The 23,265-nt window shown below is 39.1% G+C and overlaps 1 protein-coding gene across 1 annotated transcript in view; it reads left to right on the plus strand.

Annotated features, from left to right (window-relative positions):
* Positions 1–23,265, plus strand: part of wdfy3 (WD repeat and FYVE domain containing 3) — a 123,436-nt gene that overhangs the window by 70,825 nt on the left and 29,346 nt on the right. Inside the window, exons 20-37 of the mRNA XM_062416820.1 lie at positions 1,416–1,600; positions 4,425–4,656; positions 5,286–5,446; positions 7,879–7,990; positions 8,273–8,463; positions 8,670–8,822; positions 9,178–9,251; positions 9,360–9,521; positions 10,445–10,539; positions 10,701–10,821; positions 11,804–12,021; positions 13,756–13,952; positions 14,920–15,054; positions 15,495–15,674; positions 16,895–17,128; positions 17,759–17,858; positions 18,641–18,801; positions 21,968–22,197. Of these exons, the coding sequence (XP_062272804.1) occupies positions 1,416–1,600; positions 4,425–4,656; positions 5,286–5,446; positions 7,879–7,990; positions 8,273–8,463; positions 8,670–8,822; positions 9,178–9,251; positions 9,360–9,521; positions 10,445–10,539; positions 10,701–10,821; positions 11,804–12,021; positions 13,756–13,952; positions 14,920–15,054; positions 15,495–15,674; positions 16,895–17,128; positions 17,759–17,858; positions 18,641–18,801; positions 21,968–22,197 (2,941 nt within the window). The remainder of the gene's footprint in view (positions 1–1,415; positions 1,601–4,424; positions 4,657–5,285; positions 5,447–7,878; positions 7,991–8,272; positions 8,464–8,669; positions 8,823–9,177; positions 9,252–9,359; positions 9,522–10,444; positions 10,540–10,700; positions 10,822–11,803; positions 12,022–13,755; positions 13,953–14,919; positions 15,055–15,494; positions 15,675–16,894; positions 17,129–17,758; positions 17,859–18,640; positions 18,802–21,967; positions 22,198–23,265) is intronic.

Here is a 23,265-nt window from a genome sequence, read left to right on the forward strand (position 1 = left end):
CCGGGTCAAATTGACCCCGTCTGTTTTGACTGTTCCTTCTTTCCTCCCTTCCTTCCTTCTGTCTGTCCTTCCTCCCTCCCTCCTTCTCTCTTTATTTCCTTCTTCTCTCTTTTCTCCATTCCTTCTTTCCTTCCTCCATCCCCCTATCTTCCTTCCTTCTGTCCTTCCTTCCTTCCTCCCTCCTTCTTTCCTTCCTTCCTTCCTTTCCTTCATCCGTTCCTTCTTTCCTCCCTCCCTCCTTCTATCTTTCTTTCCTTCCTCTCTCCTTCCTCCCTTTCTCTTTTCCTTTCTCCCTCCCTCCAACCTTCCTTCCTTCCCTTCCTCCCTTCCTTCCTCCCTCCTTTCCTTCCTTCATTCATTCCCTCCTTCCTTCTTCCCTCCTTTCCTTGCTTCTTCCTTCCTTCCTCCCTCCCTCCTTTCCTTCCTTCTTCCTCCCTTCCTTCCTTCTTCCCTCCTTTCCTTCCTTCTTCCTCCCTTCCATCCTTCCTTCCTCCCTCCTTTCCTTCCTTCCTTCCTTCCTTCCTTCCTTCCTTCCTTCCCTCCCTCCTTTCCTTCCTTCTTCCTTCCTCCTTTCCTTCCTTCTTCCTCCCTTCCTCCCTTCCTTCCTCCCTTCCTTCCTTCCTTTACTCAAGGACAACAGGAGGGTTAACTCATCATGCTCTTAACAGTGTATTAATTAAAGAGTCTCCTGGTTCACGTTGCCTGTTTAAGGGTTAAATGTTTATATATGCTTAGTAGTGTGACGTATTATCACAGTATTGCTTTTGAATGGTTGTACATGTTGGAACCTGAATAGTACATTTCATACATGTATTTCATATGTAATCAGTACATTTCAGCCAAGAAAATTAATATTATAAGCATGTATTTTAAGGTAGAAACTGTTCATATTATGTGTTTAGAAGTTAAGATAATGCCTTGTTAATATTTTTAGGGTTTAGGGTTTTTTTACACAATGAGTGAAATCAACATGTTCACATAACTCTGACCCATTAAAATATTAATATGCTGGTGTGACGTATAATTAGAACATGGCTTTTGAAAGGTTTGGTCTTGTGTTGTTATAGATAATGGTGATGATGAAATATAGCACATTTCATGCATTGTACTATATATGGACTATATATGCAATCAGTGCTTTTCAGCCAAGAAAATGAATATTTAGCATGTATTTTAATGCAGAAACTGTTTATATGTTGTGTTTAGAAGTTAAGATAATGCCTTGTTAATATATTTAGGGTGGGGACAGAGTAAGGGTGCTACAGAGGGAGATTTATGTGGATCTATAACGCTCTATGAAGCTGTCCCATGTGGGGTTTTTTCAGTCAGTAAACCAGAGTTATTGTTTTTTACTTCTCGTCGAACCCCTCTGAGTCATTGACGTCGCCTCTCTCTCTCCCTCCCCCCCCTTCAAGCAGCGGACGAGTCGAGTGAAGAAGCCTCCTTCTATGAGATCCTGCCCTGCTGCGCTCGTTTCCGCTGCGGCGAGCTCATCGCCGAGGGCCAGTGGCACCACCTGGTGTTGGTGATGAGCAAAGGCATGCTGAAGAACAGCATGGCCACGCTGTACATCGACGGCCAGCTGATCAGCACTGTCAAGGTAATGTTATAAACTGGATTATATCTGATGATGTGTGCTGTACATTGACCCGGACATTTCCCGGAAAAGTCTTCCTCAGCAGTTTCCTGGACCGAGCATCTAATGGATACTGTTACACATCTCTTATTCAGTGTGTAGCAGATATCACAATACATCTGATATTATCTGTAACTTTCCTCCTAATATATGAAATCTCACTCTAATAGTTATTCATGTACAGTCGTGTGGAGTTTTTATATTTCCAAATTAGGGCTGAAAGTAATTATTTCATCATTATTTCATCAATTTATGAATCCCTTCGTCTATTAGATATGAAAATTTAAAGCTCCCATTTTCATCCTGCTCCCAGTATTTCGTCTAAAAGAGAAAAAAAAAATTCAGGTTACATCTTCAGATTTTCTTGTTTTGACTAAAATCCAAAGATATTGCATTTATAATAATATAAAACAGAGAGAAAATAAACATTTAATAAGCTACAACAGCAGTTTCCTGGGCCGAGCATCTAATGGATACTGATACACATCTCTTATTTAATGTGTAGCAGATATCATAATTCATCTTATACTATAGTATTGTCCGTAGCTTTCCTCCTAATATGAAATCTTACTGTAATAGTTACTCATGTAGTCGTGTGAGGTTTTTATATTTCCAAATTAAAGCCGAAAGTAATTATTTCATCATTATATCATCAATTATGAATCCCTTAGTCTATTAAATATGAAATTTTAGAGTTCCCATTTTCATTCTACTCAGTATTTGGTCTAAAACATGTTAAAAAAAAAAGAGGCAAACAATCTTCAGATCTTCTTGTTTTGTCCAAAATCCAAAGATATAAAATGTACAATAATATAAAACAGAGAGAAAATTAACATTTAAGAAGCTACAACAAGAACCATGTTATAGATTTTTGCTTCATAAATGATGGATCAATTATGAAAATAGCTGTCCATAAAATCCTTATTGATTGTTTAATTGATTATTTGATGAATAATTTAATCATTATCCTAATTGTACATCCCCTACTACAGAGGATTTACTCAGAAAATGCTGATGTGCATCCTGTTCTCATTATCAAGTAACAAGACACTGAGTATCTATCTTTATATCATTATCATCTCACATATACTAAAGTCTATTTTTAACCCTTACATACTGTTCAGGGTTACATTTGGCCCATTTTTTACATTAGAGAGATGTAAAAACACCTTATACACATTTTTATTTTAGCCAGACTTTCCCTAATGTGACCCTCAGTATACAAAAATGGAAATAAAATGCTTCCTTTTTTAAAACTTTTGTGCAGCTTATACACATTTTTATATATAAAAATATACAAAATTAGTGTATTTTTTAAAATATAATGAAAAATCAGAATTCAAACATATTTGTATTCTACATATTCTATAAAACGTTTACCTGGACCATAAAATAGTGATTGTTAATGTCCCCCCCCCCCCACCCCCAATAAGATTAATCAAACGTGTTGATGACTGATGGGGAATTTTATGAATGTGAATTGGAGCAGAGGCCAATTATGAGTCAGAATATGAACAGTATGTAAAGGGTTAAAGAAGGTTACTATCTTTATAAAGCGACTGAGAGTGAGTGGCTGTTTGCTCTCATTTATATATTATTGATAATAAACATTAGTAAGCAAGTAGATAAGTGCTATTATTAGCTGTAACCTTAGTCCTGATCAGATGGGGGTAATAGAACATAAACTGGAGCAGTTTCCACTACACTGATATGATAAGAATCACAAATATACAGTAAAGCAGGCTTTGAGGAGCACAGTGTTGCGTTGCCGCGGGCAGCAGCAGCCTGTGATGTGGTCTGAGATTAGACAGCAGAGCAGCGAAGCGAGGCGGCGGACCACAAGCCTCAGCTTCTCCTCAGCGCCGCCGATAAAAACAGCTTCATTTCCTGCTGACGTCCACACACAGGAAACACAGGGCTTGGTCACGAGTGTGTCTGTGTGTCTGTGTGTGTGTGCGTGTGTGTCTGTGTATGTGTGTGTGTGTGTGTGTGTGTGTGTGTGTGTGTGTGTGTGTGTGTGTGTGTGTCTGTGTGTCTGTGTGTCTGTGTGTGTGTGTGTGTGTGTGTGTGTGTGTGTGTGTGTGTGTGTGTGTGTGTCAGAGTTTTGCTTGTGGTTGTGTTTTTTTTTCTCCTTTTGGATCGTTGTGCACAAAGTTCACAGTTTTGTCGTTAAAGTGGTGAATCTTAAACTAAGCCCTTAGGTCAGGGGTGTCAAACATGCGGACCGTGAGCCAGAACAGGCCCACAGAGGGCTCCGATCTGGCCCATCTTCCTTTCTTCTTTACTTCCTTCCTTCCTATCATCTGTCTTTCGTTCCTTCCTTCCTTCCTTCCTTCCTTCCTTCCTTCCTTCCTTCCTTCCTTCCTTCCTTCCTTCCTGTTTTCTTTTCCTTCCTTCCTTCCGGTATTCTTTTCTTTCCTTCATTCCTTCATTCCTTCCTTCCTTCCTTCCTTCCTGTCTTCTTTTCCTTCCTTCCTGTCTTCTTTTCCTTCCTGTCTTCTTTTCCTTCCTTCCTTCCTGTCTTCTTTTCCTTCCTTCCTTCCTTCCTTCCTTCCTTCCTTCCTGTCTTCTTTTCCTTCCTTCCTTCCTTCCTTCCTTCGTTCCTTCCTTCCTGTCTTCTTTTCCTTCCTTCCTTCCTTCCTACTTTTCCTTCCTTCCATCTTTTCTTTCCTACAATAATAAGAGATTCAAACCAATAATAAGCTATTATCCAGTCATAAAACATCTGTATTCTCATATACCTATAATATAAATCCCTCTCTTTCTTTTTCTCCTCACTCTCTTCCAGCTTCACTACATCCACAGCGCACCGGGCGGCTCCGGATCCACCAACCCTCCCGTGTTGAGCACAGTGTACAGTTACGTGGGGACGCCACCGGCTCAGCGCCAGCTGTCCACCCTGGTGTGGCGTCTGGGGCCGAGCCACTTCCTGGAGGAAGTGCTGCCCGCCACCAGCGTCGCTGCCATCTTTGAACTGGGACCAACCTATGTGGGAAGCTTCCAGGCCGTATATCTGCCCTGTGAGTGGAGCTCATCATCCTCATCTCACCGTCTAGAGCAGAGAGGGGTCTAACTCATTTAAGGTCAAGGGCCATAAACAGCCGGAAGGAAGGAAGGAAGGAAGGAAGGAAAAGAAGACAGGGAGGAAGGATACAGGGAGGGAGGAAGGACAGATGGAAGGAAAGAAGAGAGACAGGTTGGAAAAGAAGACAGGAAGGAAGGAAGGGAGGGAGGAATGACAGATAGAAGGAAGTAAAGATGGAAGGAAGGAAGAAAGAAAGGTTAGAAAAGAAGACGGAAGGAAGGAAGGAAGTAAAAGAAGACAAGAAGGAAAGATGTAAGGAAGGAAGGAAGAAAGGAAAAGAAGACAGGAAGAAAAGATGGAAGGAAGGAAGGAAGAAAAATATGGAATGAAGGAAAGATGGAAGGAAGGAAAAGAAGACATCAAGGAAGGAAGGAAGAAATGAAAAAAAGACAGGAAGGAAAGAGGGCCGGATTGGACCCCTCGGTGGGCCAGTTCTGGCCCACGGGCCTCGTGTTTGCTCTTCATCTCCTTTTTCTCCACTTTCTCTCAGTTTTTAAAAATCTTTTATTTCATCTTCATAATTTCTTTTATAACTTCCATCTGTAAATATTTCTACTGTCTCAGGTAAAGACTCTAAGACAGAAGTTGCTCCTCCGTCTGCGGTTGCTTTGGTACCAGAAGAGAAAGTCTCATTCAGCCTCTACGCTCTCTCCGTCTCCACTCTCACTGTGGCCAAGATCAGAAAAGTCTACAACAAGCTGGACAGCAAAGCCATCGCCAAACAGGTACAAACCAAAACTCAGTACAATCAGAGTCATGAATGTGTCAGGCTGCTTTTAAAACATCCTTAACATTTTCCTAAGGAGGTAATTAAGTTGACCATAAATCACGTTATTTTATTAAAACTATTACGTTAGCAAGTGCAATTTAAATCATCCTAACTTTGGCTTTTACTCGACAAGAAAACAACCTTATGAAGTTACTCGATCACTCCTTTATTGGTGACAACTCCTGTGTTTTCATAATAAAAAAATACTCTCCTTCCCCAATATATGATAACATTTACACTCTCATACAAGCAGTTATTTGTCCAACTGAGTATAATGCAACCAGTATGAAAAAAACATCAGGCTTACATATGTTTGAAAGCTATGTATTGCTATGTGTTGATATTGTATTACGTATTAATTAGTATTAATATCTGGAAATTAACATTTTCCCCTCCCAGTATTAAAGTCAAACAGATGCAGCAATGCACACAGCTACTCCCTTGTTGTTATTATGCATGGGAGGGTGCTGGGATGAAAGTGCCAATTTTTCAGTTAAAGCAGATTAACACTGTTTTAAAAACATTCATAATATTTTCCTAAGGAGGTAATTAAGTTGAGTATAAATCACGTGTGCATTAAAAAATTCCCAACTATTGCTTTTACTCTACTTCTGAAATTACTCGATAACTACTTTTTTACTTATTGGCGACGGCCAAGTTCACAACACATTTTTTCCACAACGACTCCAATAACAACTCCTATGACTTCACAATGAAAAACCAAAAACACGTTAAGCATATGAATCCCTCCCAGTATCAGTGTCAGACAGACGCAGCGATGCACACAGCTACTCCCTTGTTCAGATCCATGGGTGGGTGCTGGGATGAAAGTGCCAATTTCCAGTGGGATTATTCTACAAACAACATATCTTTAAAAAAAAATATCATAGTGGCTTTAAAATAGTAGGATGAGGAGGAAGTTTCCATTGCAGAGTGAGGATGTGATTATTGTACAAACTAGCTCTGTCTCTATTCTTTACTGAAGAGTCTTTCTCCCTTCTTTTAGATTAGAAGAGTTCATTTTAAATAAGGGCCTATTGACCATCATTTCCAAAAAAACATGTATAAAACCTGTGGTAATAAGTTGGAAAGAATTTGGCTAATACGGTCTAACACAGAATAGGGTGATAATTTAAACCTTATGTTTTATAAACAGTCAAACCAACTGGGTCAGTTTGGATTTTGGGAGGGCAAAAAACGGGAAGACAAGAGGAGGGTTAAAAATCTGCTTATTTTCATCTGACTAACATTGTAGACAGTGGATACTAACAGTTGGATGAAGGGAAACTGTCAGCTCCAAAAGTCTTGTCCTCTCCAAAATGCAAATAAACGTGTAAATCATTTTCTCGTAATCGCTTCTTTTCACTAGAAAAATAAACATTTTCTTGAACAGCTGTGAGTGATCTCCCTTTGAGGAGAAGGTAGGAGGAGTGTTGTTTTACTGAATTGGATTACGTCATGCTAGACTGATGTAACCAACTAAAAAAAAACCTTCCTCTTTCCCTCGGCCTCAGTGCAGAGTGCTGTGCAGATCTCAGTGCACACATTTTGCAAGATTGCAAAGTTTGCAGAGCAGAAAGATTCATATCTTAAATAATAAATAAATATACCTTTAAAGAAAACTGTGGAGGTTTTTACTGCTGCTCACTATCTATCTATATATATATATGTAACACACTCACATGCATGCAGGTGCACAACAGCCTGCTGAGGTCAAACTCTTTCCTCAGTGCAAAAGAAGTCAATCTACTTGCATGGATGTTCATTCACACACACATATGCACACACACACACACTTTTGGTGGGATAATAGGATGGAGTGTGTGTGCATATGTGTGTCTGTGTCCTTATCTCGCTCCCCACCTGTCAAGTTATTTCTCCAAGCCTGCCCGACTTGCAGGAAGCACATGAAAACAGAAAATGCCGAGGCAGCATTCCTGCTACAGCCGAGGCTCGTCATAGAGAAGGAGGAGGCCTTTTGTTTTAGTAGCAGTGGTTAAGAGAATAGAGACTTATTTTTTATTATTAAAGTAAACATGGTGACATAATGTTATTTTCTTTCTTAACAAAGCAAAACAAAAGCCAGAAGATTAATTTTTAGTGTTCACATTTACTTCACTGGCTGAATAAACAAAGCTCTATTTATATTTTCCTAAGAGTGTGTGTCTTCCTTTTTCCCTCCTGCTATTTTAACCCTTTATTTATTTCTAATTTGTTATAATAATGAATAAAAGGCTTTTAGTCCTCAATGGTAGCTACGGCCATGGTAGCAGAGAGTAATGTCTGTGGCATTTTAAAAGTGATGTCATTATTTTTTTAGCTTCTGTGCAGTTTTTTTGGGTCAACTTCTTCACTGTAATTCTTTGCTCCTTTTTATTTCTTCTATAGCTCGCTGTGTCCTCTCATGAAAATGCAACACCGGTCAAGTTGATCCACAACGCTGCGGGCCACCTCAACGGACCGGCTCGCACCATCGGAGCCGCCGTCATCGGATATTTAGGTAAAGTAACGTCTTGAAATCACCCACAGACCCAGGGAAGGAATAACAGCAGCTATCCAACCTTTAAAAACAACATTATTTACTTAGAAACATATTTTTTGATCCCTCATGTTGTTTTATATAATCCCTGTAAATAGCAAAATATCCGAATTTAATCCTTTTATCCTCTATATTGTATTTACACTGTGAAAAGCTCATGAATGTAAATTGAAACTGTCACATTTAAGCTGCTGCATCTCTAAAGTAAAACACACTTTTCCTCTTTCTCTCTAATCCCTCCAGGTGTGCGTGCCTTCGTGTCCAAGCCCGTAGCCTCAAACCTGCAGTACGTGGGTGGGGCAGCTGCCATCTTGGGGCTGGTCGCCATGGCGTCAGACGTGGAGGGGCTGTACGCGGCCGTCAAAGCGTTGGTGTGTGTGGTGAAGAGCAACCCGCTGGCCAGTAAGGAGATGGAGCGCATCAAAGGCTACCAGGTGAGAGACTGATAGACACTTTACAGCAGTCACATGACAAGTTTTATGGTGTGTCTGATATCAGGAAATAAATAAAAACACTTACATAGATATAAACTGGTAAGCAGTGGTTTTATCTGGTTGATTTGGGGTTTTATAATATACAAATTATTTATGAAATCCAATGATTAAACATGTTTTTTTGTTGCTGTCTGTTTCCCCTGCAGTTGTTGGCCATGCTGCTGAAGAAGAAGCGCTCGCTGCTCAACAGTCACATCCTCCACCTCACCTTCTCTCTGGTGGGAACCGTCGACAGCGGCCACGAGACCTCCATCATTCCCAACTCCACCGCCTTCCAAGACCTCCTCTGTGACTTCGAGGTAAAGGCTTCAGGGACAAATTAAACTAGTTTTTGTATATTTTAATAATAAATAATTAATTCCTAGAAGACCAAACACTGCTCCAGTCTGCTATTTTGGCAGCTATATATCTATTATCACATTGCTCCAATTACAAACAATACCTGTGAGAATTGCAGGTGTATTTTTGGGATGAATTGGCAGCTGTGAACATGAGAAAGTAAAGTTTCCTCCGCTGCGGTTGAACCTTTTAAAGAAACTGGGCCGCTCTGTGCCAAGACACCAGATCTCCTTGCCAGTAGTTTGTGTTTGCCAAACTCACTCACTTGTGTCAGCGAGGTCTCACTCTGCTCCTTCTGCTCCTTCTGCTCCTCAGGTTTGGCTCCACGCTCCCTACGAGCTCCATCTGTCTCTGTTTGAGCATTTCATCGAGTTGCTGACAGAGTCCAGGCGAGTGTCAGGTTTTATTTGTCTTTAGAGAATTGTCCTCGAGATGCAATAATTCGGTTATTTAATTCTTGTTGCTAACTTTCTTTTAACACTTTCTATGTTGAGCAGTGAGGCGGCTAAAAACGCTAAGCTGCTGAGAGAGTTTCAGCTGATCCCCAGACTGCTGCTGACGTTAAGGGACACCTCGCTGTCGCAGCCCACTGTAGCCGCCATGAGCAACGTGCTCAGTCTGCTGCTGCAGGGCTTCCCCAACCCATACGACCTGCTGCGGTAAACACGCACATTTATACACATGTGTCATTAAATTACAGTTACTGATGAAAATGTTGATGATTATAAAGGAGGTTACATCTGAAGTCAGACATTTAAGATTTTCCTCAGGAGGGTTTTTTCCTCATTTTTAAATATTTAACATGTTACTGAATACATATATTGCTGTTTTTAATTCTTTGAAATCAATATTTTTTTATATTTAGTAAATAAATCATGATGTGGCTGACTTTTTACTTTTTTCATCAAATATCTTTATTTTATTTTCCAAAATCTACATGAACTAATGAATAGATTTAAAATGAGAGATAAATGTTGCTTTATAAGAAATGATCTCCCTTATAAATCATGTCAGTATCCATGAAAAACAGCTGAACTTAGATTTTGGTACTTAATGGGAACACTAAGGAAGGAAGGAAGGAAGGAAGGTAGGAAGGAAGGAAGGAAGGAAGGAAGGAAAGAAGGAAGAAAAGTAGGAAGGAAAGAAGGAAGAAAAGTAGGAAGGAAGGAAAGAAGGAAGGAAGGAAAGAAGAAAAGTAGGAAGGAAGGAAGGACAGAAGGAAGGAAGGCATGAAGGAAAGTAGGAAGGACAGAAGGAAGGAAGGAAAGAAGGAAGGAAGGAAAGAAGGAAGGGAGGAAGGAAGGAAGGCATGAAGGACAGAAGGAAGGAAGGAAGGAAGGACAGAAGGAAGGAAGGCATGAAGGAAAGTAGGAAGGAAAGAAGGAAGGAAGGACAGAAGGAAGGAAGGACAGATGGAGGGAACATTTACCCTAACAGCTGAAAACATTGGTTATATAATTAGAAAAGTAATCAAATGTAATAAGTTACTTTACTTTGATGAAGTTGATTTATATTTGCATTTTTTGCTATTTTGTTAATTAACTTAATCCAATAACTTCTTTTCTATGTTTTCTTCTCACAGGTTCGGCCAGTTCATCTCCTCTACTCTCCCCACCTTTGCTGTGTGTGAGAAGTTTGTCGTCATGGAAATCAATAATGAGGAGAAGATCGATGGAGGTAAAAATAACCTTGTTTAAGTGGTTTAAAAAGCTTGTAAATACTTTAACCAGGAGCTCTAAATGCCATTATAACTTTTTTTTAATGCTTTTTTAATGACTGATGTCCTAACCTGAACGATGTGACTTTATCCTTATTGACTTAACTTTATCTCGGCTCAGGTAACGATGATGATTTCGGCGGCCTCCTGTCAGCCAACCTGATCCTGCTGAGGAACCGACTGCTGGACAACCTGCTCAGACTGCTCTTCACCACCAAAGAGAAATGCACCGTCAATGCACAGTAAGACCAACATCCTTATATTTTTTGGGGCAAAATATAAAGATATACACAATAAAGCACAATAAATATGTATACTGTGAATTTCCTGGATCTTGGGAATATACTGTAGTTATTATTAGTGATCTTAGATGGAGATAATCATGATTTAGGTGGTGATTTTTAAATCTGGCAACATGTTGAGTGTTTAGTTTCTGACATTTTTCTGCTATAAGAATAAATTATTTCTCAGGCTCTTTGGTCCTGAGTAAACTATGTAGCTCTTAAAGTTAAAAACAGCCCTGTTTTCATTTATGTAGGATTATTTCACAGTTTCTTTATAGCTTATTTAGCTTAAGAAAAATGGGAGTTTTCTCAGCCAATTAAGGAATGTGTAATTCTTCAGTTTGTTATAAAAACCTAATTATCACCTACATTTTGAGAAACATGATTTTCACGAGAGCAGCCGATTATTTACAGTGCTACTAATAAAAGAGAAAGCTATAAGAGAAGGAAGAAGAAGACAAGGAGGAGAGATGGAAGGAAGGAAGGAAAGACAGATGGAAGGAAGGAAGGAAGGAATGACAGATGGAAGGAAGGAAGGATGAAAGGGAGGAAGGAAAGAAGACAGGAAGAAAAGATGGAAGAAGGAAGGAATGAAGGAAGGAAAAGAAGACAGGAAGGAAAGATGGAAGGAAGGAAAGAAAGAAGAGAAGACAGGAAGGAAAGAAGGAAGAGAAGACAGGAAGGAAAGAAGGAAGAGATGACAGGAAGGTGAGATGGAAGGAAAGAAGGAAGGAAAAGAAGACAGGAAGGGAGGAAGGAAGAGAAGACAGGAAGGAAGGAAGGACAGGAGGAAAAAAGGAAGGAAGGAAAAGAAGACAGGAAGGAAAGTGGACCAGGTTGGACCCCTCGGCGGGCTGGTTCTGGCCAACGGGCCTCATGTTTGACCTCCCTGCATCAGAGTGTATTATAGGGATTAACCGCTCTCCGTCTCCCCCTGCAGGGCTTGTGAGGAGTTGGTGCGAACGCTGGGCTTTGATTGGCTGCTGATGTTCATGGAGGAGCATCTTCACTCCAGCACGGTGACGGCGGCGCTGTGGATCCACGTGGTTCTGCTCTCCAACCAGCCCATCCTAAACCGCTTCAAAGAGGGTCTGTGTGGGGGGGGCTGGCTGGACCACACCGACTCCGTCCTCACCAACAAGATCGGCACGGTGTTGGGTGAGTACGGGGACCACGGGTTTGGCAACGAGACAAAATCTGAAGCTCCGACATTCATTCACACCCAAAACTTTAGATTTATTCACTTTCAGGCTAATTACTACGACATCGTATTAGGGCCATATATGTTAAAAAAATAAAACTGACCTGGAGGAGGGGGGGTAATATTTCGAGGACAGCCACACATTTATTACTCTTCACTTTTCTGATCACATGTCTATCGCTGCGCATCTACATACAATCACTTCAGTTCTACTCCTTCAAATTAATGAGAAATGAACTCAGATATTCTCTGACACTGTGTGTTTCTTTTCTATGAAACAGGCCCAGTTTCTTGTCTTTTCAAAGTCCGGATGCTTTGGATGATTCTGGGATGGGTTAGAACAGATGGCTTAGAGTCAATTTATGTTTCTTCCGGTTTAAGCATTTAAATTAAATTAATTTTAAAGGAGTAGAACGGAAGTGAGTGTATGTTGATGTGCAGCGATTGTCGTGTGATAAGAAAAGTGAAGAATAATAAATGTGTGGCCGCCCTGTTTTCTCCATGTTTGTATTTTATAACCTATTTAAGTATGGATGTCTATAACGCTCGGTTTAAGTATCTCCTTATTGCTTTACCCGACTAAAAAGTACAATTAGATCAGTTCTTCCACGGCAGGCATAATGCACGACAAGCAACGTCTCTCCAGTGTTGCAAAGTGAGTATATGGGACTGCTTAACAGAATAAAACACCTTTTTTCTTGAAATATTTCCCCCCCTCTTCTCCAGGTCAATGTTTATTTATCTTTCTACATATATGACCCTATTACGCCATCCTATATTACTCACATTAGGAGTGTCAATAAAAATCTTCTTCCACCTTCTTGTGTCTTGCATGTTTGACTGTCTCCTCCCTGAAGAGTGAATAGCACAGTAATAATGTCCAGTGTTTATACTATAACGTTGTAATATGGCTCAGCAGACGCCTCTCCTCACGCTTTCCGCCGGAGTTGGCCTTCGTTCAGTAAACAGAAAGCTGCACAGTTTGTGCTCCGCACAGCCAAGGGTTCGTCTTCTCATTTTTTGCCTCCCTGCTCTCCCCCTGCTGCTGCTGCTGCGATCATAGTCCCTCCCGAGCTTTGAATGGTTTTCAACCTCCTCAGTGTTTCACCCTCAGCCAATTCGATAATTCCTCATCCTAAATATCAGCTGTTGTTAAACCGTCATGATTTTAAACATCAGATTTCATGATTTAAAGTCTCTCTTTGCAGGCTTTTTAATCGATTTTGAGACCGTTTTAAGAACATTAATGACAGAAAAAGAGAAAATAGCCACCAATTTGTTCATTTTACTTCTTCTAAATAATCTTGCACACCCACTAAATTCATCTTATTGATCTCCAGGTTGAGAACCATTGCCTTTGCTTATGGAAACCACCCTGAGTAGTGAAATGGCTCAAACAGAGCTTCCACGGCTGTAGCTTTTTTTTCAGAATATGTGCTGTAAGGTTGAAGCTCTGGAGTTTGACACGTAGTTCAACCAAATCCTTATTTTCTGAGTTATATTTTTGTTAATCCTCAGGTAGAAGTTTTAGTCTTTGAGTTTTTACTGCAACCACCTCCTTGATAAACCTGCTTTGATAAATTCTAAAACCAGGTTTGTAATCATCCTGTAGGTGCCTCAATCGGAGGTCTATCCAAATATTCCCCCCTATCTCTCCTCTCCTGACTCTCTCTCCACCTCCATGTCTTTAGGCTTCAACGTGGGCCGCAGTGCCGGTGGGCGCTCCACGTTGAGAGAGATCAACCGGGACGCTTGCCACTTCCCAGGATTCCCCGTGATGCAGACGCTGCTGCCCAAACACACCAACGTGCCAGAGCTCTACTTCCTGCTCATGGCTCTCTTCCTGCAGCAGCCCGTCATCGAGCTGCCAGACAGCCTGCAGGTACATGTTAGTATACCCAACCTTTTTTCTTCTTTTACCAACCAGTGATTACATTTGTTTTGTTTTCTTTGCTATTTGCACAGTTTAAAATTGACGTTAACATTTGGAGCATGTAGTGAAATATGCATATTTGTAGTAGAAACAGCTTAATAGCAATCATAGTCCTACTACTTATTGAATTGCTCCCTTTTACTACACACACTTATGTATCATGACTATGAATCTACTCTAACTACTGAAGGGTGTGACGAGATCTCGTGCCACGCGCTATGCTAGCCGAATGATGCAAAAAAGCAAAAATTTGTTGCACTACCGAGTTAAAACACAATTTATAAGTATGTTGTTCTATTTGTGTGATATATAGGATTTGTGCAATTTACTTTTAATTCTGTGTTTTTTTATTAGCAATATCTTATAATTTGTAATAATTTGTTTCTTTATTTCATTTCTATTTATATACTAGAATTATTTCTATTCTTTATAATTCATTTTTTTGGTATTTATGGTTGTTGTTTCCATAGATACCAAAATGATCTATCTATAAAATATATATATCTATATGTGGAAACCTTTTACAGTGCTTGCATATTGCATACTTCATATGATAATTCAAGTAGAACTGAAGTGAGATTCATTAAAATAGGATTAGTTTCAAAATGCACCTGCATTGTTTTGCATATTGTGACTTTTTAGTTAAATAAAAGACTATTTATGCAGTCGTATATTTCATCATTGAAGTTTTCTTAAAAATAGTGTTTAAGTCTCGTCTCGTCTCGTGATCTGAGTGTATCGTCACACCCTTACAGGAGATCTAACCAATATAATCATTCACATTAGATTTCTATTGGTTAACAGCTGCCATACATTCAGATTGTCCAACGATGAGCATTTTTAATCACTAATATTAACAGAATTATTAATGGATGGTGCACGTGACCCAATATTACCCTAGCCTGTGTGCGTTTCCTTTCAGTTCGACCTGGACTCCATCTGGACCTTCATCTTTGGCATCCCGGCCTCCAGTGGGACAGTAGTGGGCTCCATCCACAGCATGTGCACCGATGCCGCCTTCCTGCTGCTGGCCATGCTGCGCAGCATGCTCAACCTGGTGAGAGAGAACTAACCCAACCTACACTGTAAAAAATAACAACTCTGGAGCTGCTCTGAACTGATCTTTATTGTTATTTATATTAACATCCCAACACAGCGAGCTTATATCTTTAAAAAACACCCATAATTTAAGAGCTTTTTCATGTTCGTCAGTCCATTTTTATTGGTTCTTAAGAAGGAATAGATCAGCCTTGAGTCTCGTAAAGGTTCGTTTTTAAGCTTCGTTAATCCGTTGAAATGACTCGATGCACACACACACACACACACACACACACACACACACACAGCTTCACTGGTGTTTTGCAGAGTTTCACTTGACATACATTTTCCATAACAAGTCAGGGATTTGAACTTTACCGCCTTTGCATATGAAGTTTAAATAGAAAATGCATCATTTAAAATCAAGACCTTCATGTTTTTCCTTGTATCTTCTTCCAGCCTTGGCAGTCCGAGGAGGAGGGGTCCTGGCTCAGGGAGTACCCCGTCACACTCATGCAGTTCTTCAGGTATCTTTACCACAACGTGCCCGACCTGTCGCCAATGTGGCACAGTCCTGAGTTCCTCTGCGCCCTGGCAGCCTCCGTCTTCCCCTTCAACATCAGGCCGTACTCTGAGATGGTAAGACTTAATGACTCTGAACCTGTTAAGTTTTGTGCAACTGAAGGAGCAAAAAGAAGCCGTAATATAGTACATTTAAAGACAGAGAAGCAAATACATACAGCACAGAAAGCAGCAACAAGGCAAACATTAACAAGATAGAAAGTAGAAGACAAAGAAACACAATAAGTTGTTGATTAATAGATTAAAAAAAGACTATAATGTTTCACAAACTGCACAAGTAGGAACTACAGCATCTTCACCTTTCCCCAAAACTAATATGCAGTCTCAAGACTTTCAACTATTTGTTCCAGTACTGAGCAAATGGATCTGAAAATGGTTTTAAAAGCCAAAAAAAAAAAAAAAAATCTCATCAGCAGAGCCCAATAATCAGAGGTATTGATCAGTAACCCTATAAACCCCCTGAGCAGATATACTGTTATTGTCTCTTATGGGGGCGATAAAAAACGATTTTTTTTATGTGATTTATTGAAACTCCTTAAAATAGAGGACAGTGTGATACTGAGAGTGAGATGCTGTTTTATTTATATGTGAGGACGCAGCGTGAAGAGAGGCAGCACTGTAGGATTTAAGATGTGAAGCTATAATATGTTATGTCATTGCAAGATGAATTTATATTTTTTGAATCAGTCAATAAAACTTTATTTATATAGCACCTTTCATACAGACTAAATAAATAAATATATAAAATACAGTTGAAAAAAAGAAATAAAAAGAAATAACAATTTAAAGACATTGAGACCAATGCATGTACGAAAAAATAAAAAATGATATAAAAAAAATGTTTTAAAATTTAAATTAAATAAGTAAAAATAAATAATTAAATATATGAAAATAATTTTAAAAAATTAGTAAAATAAGACAGAATAAGAGAAAAATATTATTAAGAGTAAGAGTAAAAAAAAAACTAGGTTAAAATAGATTAAAAAAGACAAAAAAAAGTAAAATAAAAGATAAAAAATAGACAAATAAAATCGATAAGAAGATAAAACTATAGAATGATAATAATGAGATAGTGTAAAATAAAGTAGACAACATTTAAAAAAAAGTTTAACATCAAAAACAAGCACAATAAAATAAAATAAAAAGACTGTAAACTATTAAATTATGTATTAAAAGCCAGGCTGAAATGTCATGTTTTCCTTTAAATATATTTTGTCATGATTATCACCAATGTTATAATTTTTAAAAGCTAAATAATGCTACGTCCTCCGTTCCAGGTCACCGATTTGGACGACGAAGCGGGTTCCCCCACCGAGGAGTTCAAGGCTTTCGCCGGAGACTCTGGTATGAACCGCAGCCAGTCCGAATACTGTAACGTTGGATCAAAGACGTCTCTCACCAACCACCCGGCCAAAAAGTACGTCTTTGACTTCATGAGGGTCCTGATCATGGACAACCTGTGCATGACTCCGGCCAGCAAGCAGACGCCCATCATCGACCTGCTGCTGGAGGTAATTAAAACAGTTTCCTCTCTGCTTGAAGCTCATAATACAATCACTGATACAGCAGGTGTTTCCATCATCTATTATGGACAAAATCAAATATCACGATATTTTAGACCAAATACCTCGATATCGATATTGCAACAATATTTACACTATGACATTTTTTAATAAATAACCATCAGTAATGTGCATATAATGACAAATTGGGTAAAAGGTAAATAACAGAACAGTCTGGTAAGTTCAGAAAATCATATATTTTACTGTAATGCATCATTTAAAACCAGGAAAAGACAACTCTGATGACATATCGCGATATCACGATATCCAAAATCTAAGATGATATCTAGGCTCAAATCACGATATTGATATAATATCAATATATTGCCCAGCCCCATAATGACAAAGTGGGTAAAAGGTAAATAACAGAACAGCTAGAACAGTCTGATAAGTTCATAAAATTATATATTTTACAGTAATGCATCATTTAAACTTGACATATCGTGATATTTTACGATATCCAAAATCTAAGACGATATCTATGCTCTAATCACGATATCGATATAATATCAATATATGTCCCAGCCCTAACCTTATGTGTGTTTTATGTGCTTTTTCTGCTTTTTTTGCATTCATTAGGCCTCTCCGGAGCGCTCCACCAGAACTCAGCAGAAGGAGTTTCAGTCCAACATCCTGGACGGCGTCATGGAGCATCTGCTGGCCGCTGACGTCCTATTAGGTCAGATTAAATTCCTTTAACACCTCAAACTGTAAAAATCCAACACAGCAAATAGTAGTAGTAGTAGTGTTAGAGTCTTAAGAACGGACATTAACCTCCTAATAAGTTCCTTAACGGCTCATTTCCTGCCAAAGTGACGAGAACGGAAGACAAAACACCATCAAATTAACCACAATGTGGCAATCGGCTCCTGCTGCTCGTTTCCCACTTAGAAAAAAGCTGATGATGATGCAGAAAGTGAGCGGGATGATGATGCTGCAGCACAGAGAAGCTTTAATGGTTGCATCATGATTCAGCAAATTGCAGAAACCCACAGAACTGCAAACACCTGCAATATTTTACACTCCTGCTTGTGATTTAATGAGGGGAGTCCATGTTTTTAATGAAATACATCTGCATAATAATTACACAATGTTGCATGATATTGGTATTTAATATGTTTTTCTCCTTAGAAGTGAGGGCCAAAATATACAGTAACCTGTATGTCAGCTTCTTTTATCATATTTTATAGCACAATATTTTGTTAAACCTTGAAGGATTTTTTTCCATATAGGAGAATTCACATCTTATAATACTGGTGTAAAACTCAATCTCCTAAATCCATGTAGTTATATTAGTTCTTTCAGCTCTGGAAAGGAACAAAGGACCCAGTTTTGTTGGTTTATGTGGCTCTATTATAACATTTAAACCCATCCTCAGTGTGACATTCAGGACAAATATTATCAGTGACCCATAATATATAATATCCGTAACCTCCTCTACTTCTGCTCGTCTCCGTCCAGGTGAAGATGCCTCTCTGCCTCTCAGCAGCGGAGGCAGCTACCAGATTCTGGTCAACAACGTCTTCTACTTCACTCAGCGTGTGGTGGACAAGCTGTGGCAGGGAATGTTCAACAAGGACTCCAAGCTGGTGGTCGACTTCATCGTGCAGCTCATAGGACAGGTATTAAAAAAAAAAAAAAAAATCTCCTTTCTATATTATAGTCCAGAACGTGATGTAGTAAACTGAATTTCTGTCAAAAAGCAGCCCTTTAATTCATTATTCATTCTATTTAATAATGAAAGTTTACATAAATAACAGGGTTATAATGATCTTGATTTCCTCTTGCAGGGTATCATGAGTTTGTAGCCTCATTAAAGTCACCGCCAATAATTACGGATGCTGAAGGAAATTTGTTTCTTTCTTGCAGAATTTTGTCAGACAATAAATGAAGGAGTGTGATGTTAGAGTTCCTTGCATTAAATCCATAAATATTTACCAAAATAAATATATTATCCCCAGATTTAATTACTACCAAAACCGTCATTATTCAAAGTTGGAAGCTTCAGCAACATGTTCCCTAAACATTAAGGTTTCTAAGTGTTACTTTTATAATTAAAACTGTAATAAATCTGACAGTGCATTTATCAGAACTTTAAATAAACATACATTTCAATAATAAAAGCATCATTTTTAGACTCCTCTGGCTCATTTTGAGGCAGTTGGTTGAATGAAATGACAACAGAGCACACTTTGATCTTTCAGCGGAGTTAATGTCAAGTTGTAATGTTGTAATTGTAATGTTAGAAAACAAGCCCTAATCTAATGTTCATTACAAATGGTGTTTTGTCAGATTAATGGCGAAGTTGTGCTGAAAATGAACAGTTTTAATTATAAAAGTAATGCTTAGAAACACTTTGCTGAAGCTTCCAACTTTGAATAATAAGTTTGTTGGCTGCTTTTTGACATAAATACAGTTTTAATTTCCTGCATCTCTTCAAGGCAAGAGTCCAAATGTGTATATATATATATTATCTACCTGCAAAATGTTTCAGGAGGCTTTTAACCTTTGTGTCGTCCTCCTGGGTCAAATTGACCCCGTCTGTTTTGACTGTTCCTTCTTTCCTTCCCTCCTTCCTTTCTTCCTTCCTTACTTCCTTCCTTTCCTTCCTTCCTCCCTTCCTTCCTCCCTCCATTCCTTCCCTCCTTCCTTCCTTCTGTCCTTCTTTCCTTCCCTCCTTCCTTTCTTCCTTCCTTCCTTCCTTCCTTCCTTCCACCTTCCTTTCCTTTCTTCCTTCCTCCCTTCCTTCCTTTCCTCCCTCCCTCCTTCTGTTTCTTTCCTCCCCCCTACCTTCCTTCCTTCCTTCCTTCCTTCCTTCCCTCCCTCCCTCCTTCCTTCCTTCCTTCCTTCCTTCATTCCCTCCTTCCTCTCTCCCTCCTTTCCTTCCTTCTTCCTCTATTCCATCCTTCCTTCCTTCGTCCTCCGTTCCTCCCTTCCTTCCTTCCTTTCCTCCCTTCCTTCCTTCCTCCCTTCCTTCCTTCCTTTCCTCCCTTCCTCCATCCCTCCCTCCTTCTGTTTCTTTCCTCCCCCCTACCTTCCTCCCTTCCTTCCTTCCTTCCTTCCTTCCTACCTTCCTTCCTTCCTTCCTTCCCTCCCTTCCTCCTTCCTTCCTTCATTCCCTCCTTCCTCTCTCCCTCCTTTCCTTTTTTCTTCCTCCCTTCCTAACTTCCTTCCTTGACTCGAGGACAACAGGAGGGTTAAGGAGGAATTTACAACAGAACTGATGTTAGAAAAGACCTTTAGATGATGTTTGACTTCATGCAAGAGTGAAATTATACTCTACAAACTTATTACACACAGCGTAATACACCAGAATTAAGTTAGTGCTGAATGTAAGACTGGACAGGCGCCTGTGTGCAGATGCAGAAAGCAAACAGTCCTCCAGTGAGGCAGTAAGATTATTAAGTTAGTCGTTGTTTCATTGAGTAAAGAAGTATTTTACTCTTATGTCAGTATTCAGAAATAATAAGGAATAGTTTTTATAAATAATCATTTCAGTTTTAACAAAGGCTTTTTTTCTCAAGTTGAGTGAGTGAGTGAGTGAGTGAGTGAGTGAGTGAGTGAGAGGACTAATCTACTTTTCATATAAAACCTTCTCTACACATCTACTGTGCAAATAAGAAGATTAGGAGATTATACACTGAAATTAATTGTTCAAACCACAACGAGTGATTGCATCTTGGAAGTAGCCTGGTGTGATAAGTGATGAGTGATTTAGATTTAGACCATGCACTTAATGCTGAGGCATGCAGTCGCAGCAATTTAAATGTATTATTCTTTTAAAGTGAGTCTTAATATAACTATGAGTCCATTTGTAGCTGAAGACGCTGCAGTGTAGCACTTAAAAACACTTCCTGAATGTGTTGAACTGGTTTTAGAGTCTCATTTTAGTCTTCTTGTTCATCCGTAATCTTTTTCTCATATAATAATAGTGCTTTTAGTAGTAGTAGTGTGTTTCTGCATGCAGATTAATCAGCCAAATTAATGTAATATTAATAAATCTCCAGTGTATCTCCTGCACCGTTTCTCCAGCAGCTCAAGGGACTCAAATCTGAAAACTTGACCTTTTACTTTCAACGACTTATTCATTAAAATATCCTTTCGGTCATGCAGAAAAGTGCAGAATATGCTATATGAGAAGCATATCAACTGTCAACTCCTCTTTACAAGTAATAATAATAATAATACACTTTAATACAAGGGATGTAGCTCTAGGGAAGTGCTTTACAGTACAATAAAACAACAAATACACTAATAGAAATATAGAATTAGACACTTGAAATGACACTAATTAAAAGCCAGATTAAATAATATATAATAAGCTCACATCTCTCACAGCTTTGGAGCATAATTAAAGAAAAAGCTGCATTACTCATTTTCCTGTTCGTATAATTGTGTGTATTTAAAAACCGGAGCAGTAGACTATCTGAGAGCTTGTGAAGGATTTTAAAATGATATAAAAAAGTAATTTATACATTTGCTTCCTCTATTTTCTCACTCTCAAGTCAAACCTTTATTTAATTTCTACCATTGTGTCCACATGAAGTCGTTGGGCAGAGTAACAAAGCTACATTCACAAGCCTCCAACGACTTAACCCAGTTCAGCCGAGGTTGCTCAAACAAATCTGCTGAAATATTTCCACAGATTTCTCCAGATCCAGACCACCGCAGCAACACTCTTTTCTCTCTTCTTTTACTATATGTTTCATTTTTTCTTCTTCTCTTTTAGCGTTCTTTTATTAAACCACCTTTCCTCTAACCTCCTACACCTGTTCTCTTCCTCTCCAGTCTAAGAGGCGTTCTCAGGGGCTTTCTCTGGACACCATCTACCACTGTCTGAACCGGACGGTGCTCTACCAGCTCTGTCGACCCCACAAGACGGTGGCTCAGCAGGTGGCCTTGCTGGACGCCCTGCGGGTCCTGACCGTCAACCGCAACCTGGTGCTCGGCCCGGGGAACCACGACCAGGACTTTGTGGCCTGCTTGGCTCACTGCTTCATCTGTCTGCACAGTGGGAGGTAAGGGAGGGGGGGGGCTGTAGATGTTAGCAGGTAGGATGGTAGTAGTAGTTTTTAAAGGAGGAGGCTGATGTTATTTTACCTTTTTATTAATATTAATAATAACTGGGATGATTGTGTCTTTTAAACAAGTATTGTCTGTAATCTAATATATATTATGCTCCTATTTCTAAGCCTCCATGCTGGTGACAACCATGCATGGAGGCTTTATGTTTTTGAGTTTACTATCCTGCAATAGCTCAGGAAACACTTCAAGGGATTTTCTTCAAATTTAGCACAAACGTCCACTCAGATTTAACAATGAACTGATAAGATCTTGGTGATTAAAGGTCAAAATCACTGTGATTTTACAAAGAAATTCAAATAATTTATACACTAATTATGACAAAGTTTCACACAAATATCTTATTGTGTCAAAATTATGAAGTGATAACATTTTTATAGCCAAGAAGTCAAAGGTCAGCTTCACTATGACATCATAAAGCTCTGTAAAAAACCCTTTTTTAGCCATTATTCAACGATATAACTCAGGAACAGAGAGGGCAGTTGTGACCGTATTTCACATTTTGTCGGACACTGAATTGGTGACACTAATCTTGAAACTGTGGTGATTGACAGTATAGTTGATTTTAAAAAACAAAAAAAGGAAAACACCATCTCGTCCATCAGGCATCAACACTGTTTGAAGAAATCAAAAGAGTTAAGCTGCAATTTTCTGCACGTTGTCCAAATCACAGCAGAGAGAGACGTTAAAAAACAGCTTCTTTACAATAACATCCTTGTGATTTAATGTCTGTGTCATGAGTATATTTTATTATTGAAACAACTAAATGAGTAACAATTCTTTTGAAGCTTTTATTCTTGTTTTTATATCATATAAAAAGCCGTCCAAATAGTACATTTCTGGTTATATGAACACATGATTCACAACCAAGCCTGACTCATGGCTTCTGTGCATGTACAGTCAGTGTGGAGGACGAGGTGATGGATGTGCAAACATGATTATATAAACATAAATCATCAGCATTTCTTTTTTTTTTTTTAAATGTGTGAGATCAAGCTGTGTTC

This window comes from Scomber scombrus, chromosome 4 (genome assembly GCF_963691925.1).
Source record: "Scomber scombrus chromosome 4, fScoSco1.1, whole genome shotgun sequence".
NCBI lineage: Eukaryota > Metazoa > Chordata > Actinopteri > Scombriformes > Scombridae > Scomber > Scomber scombrus.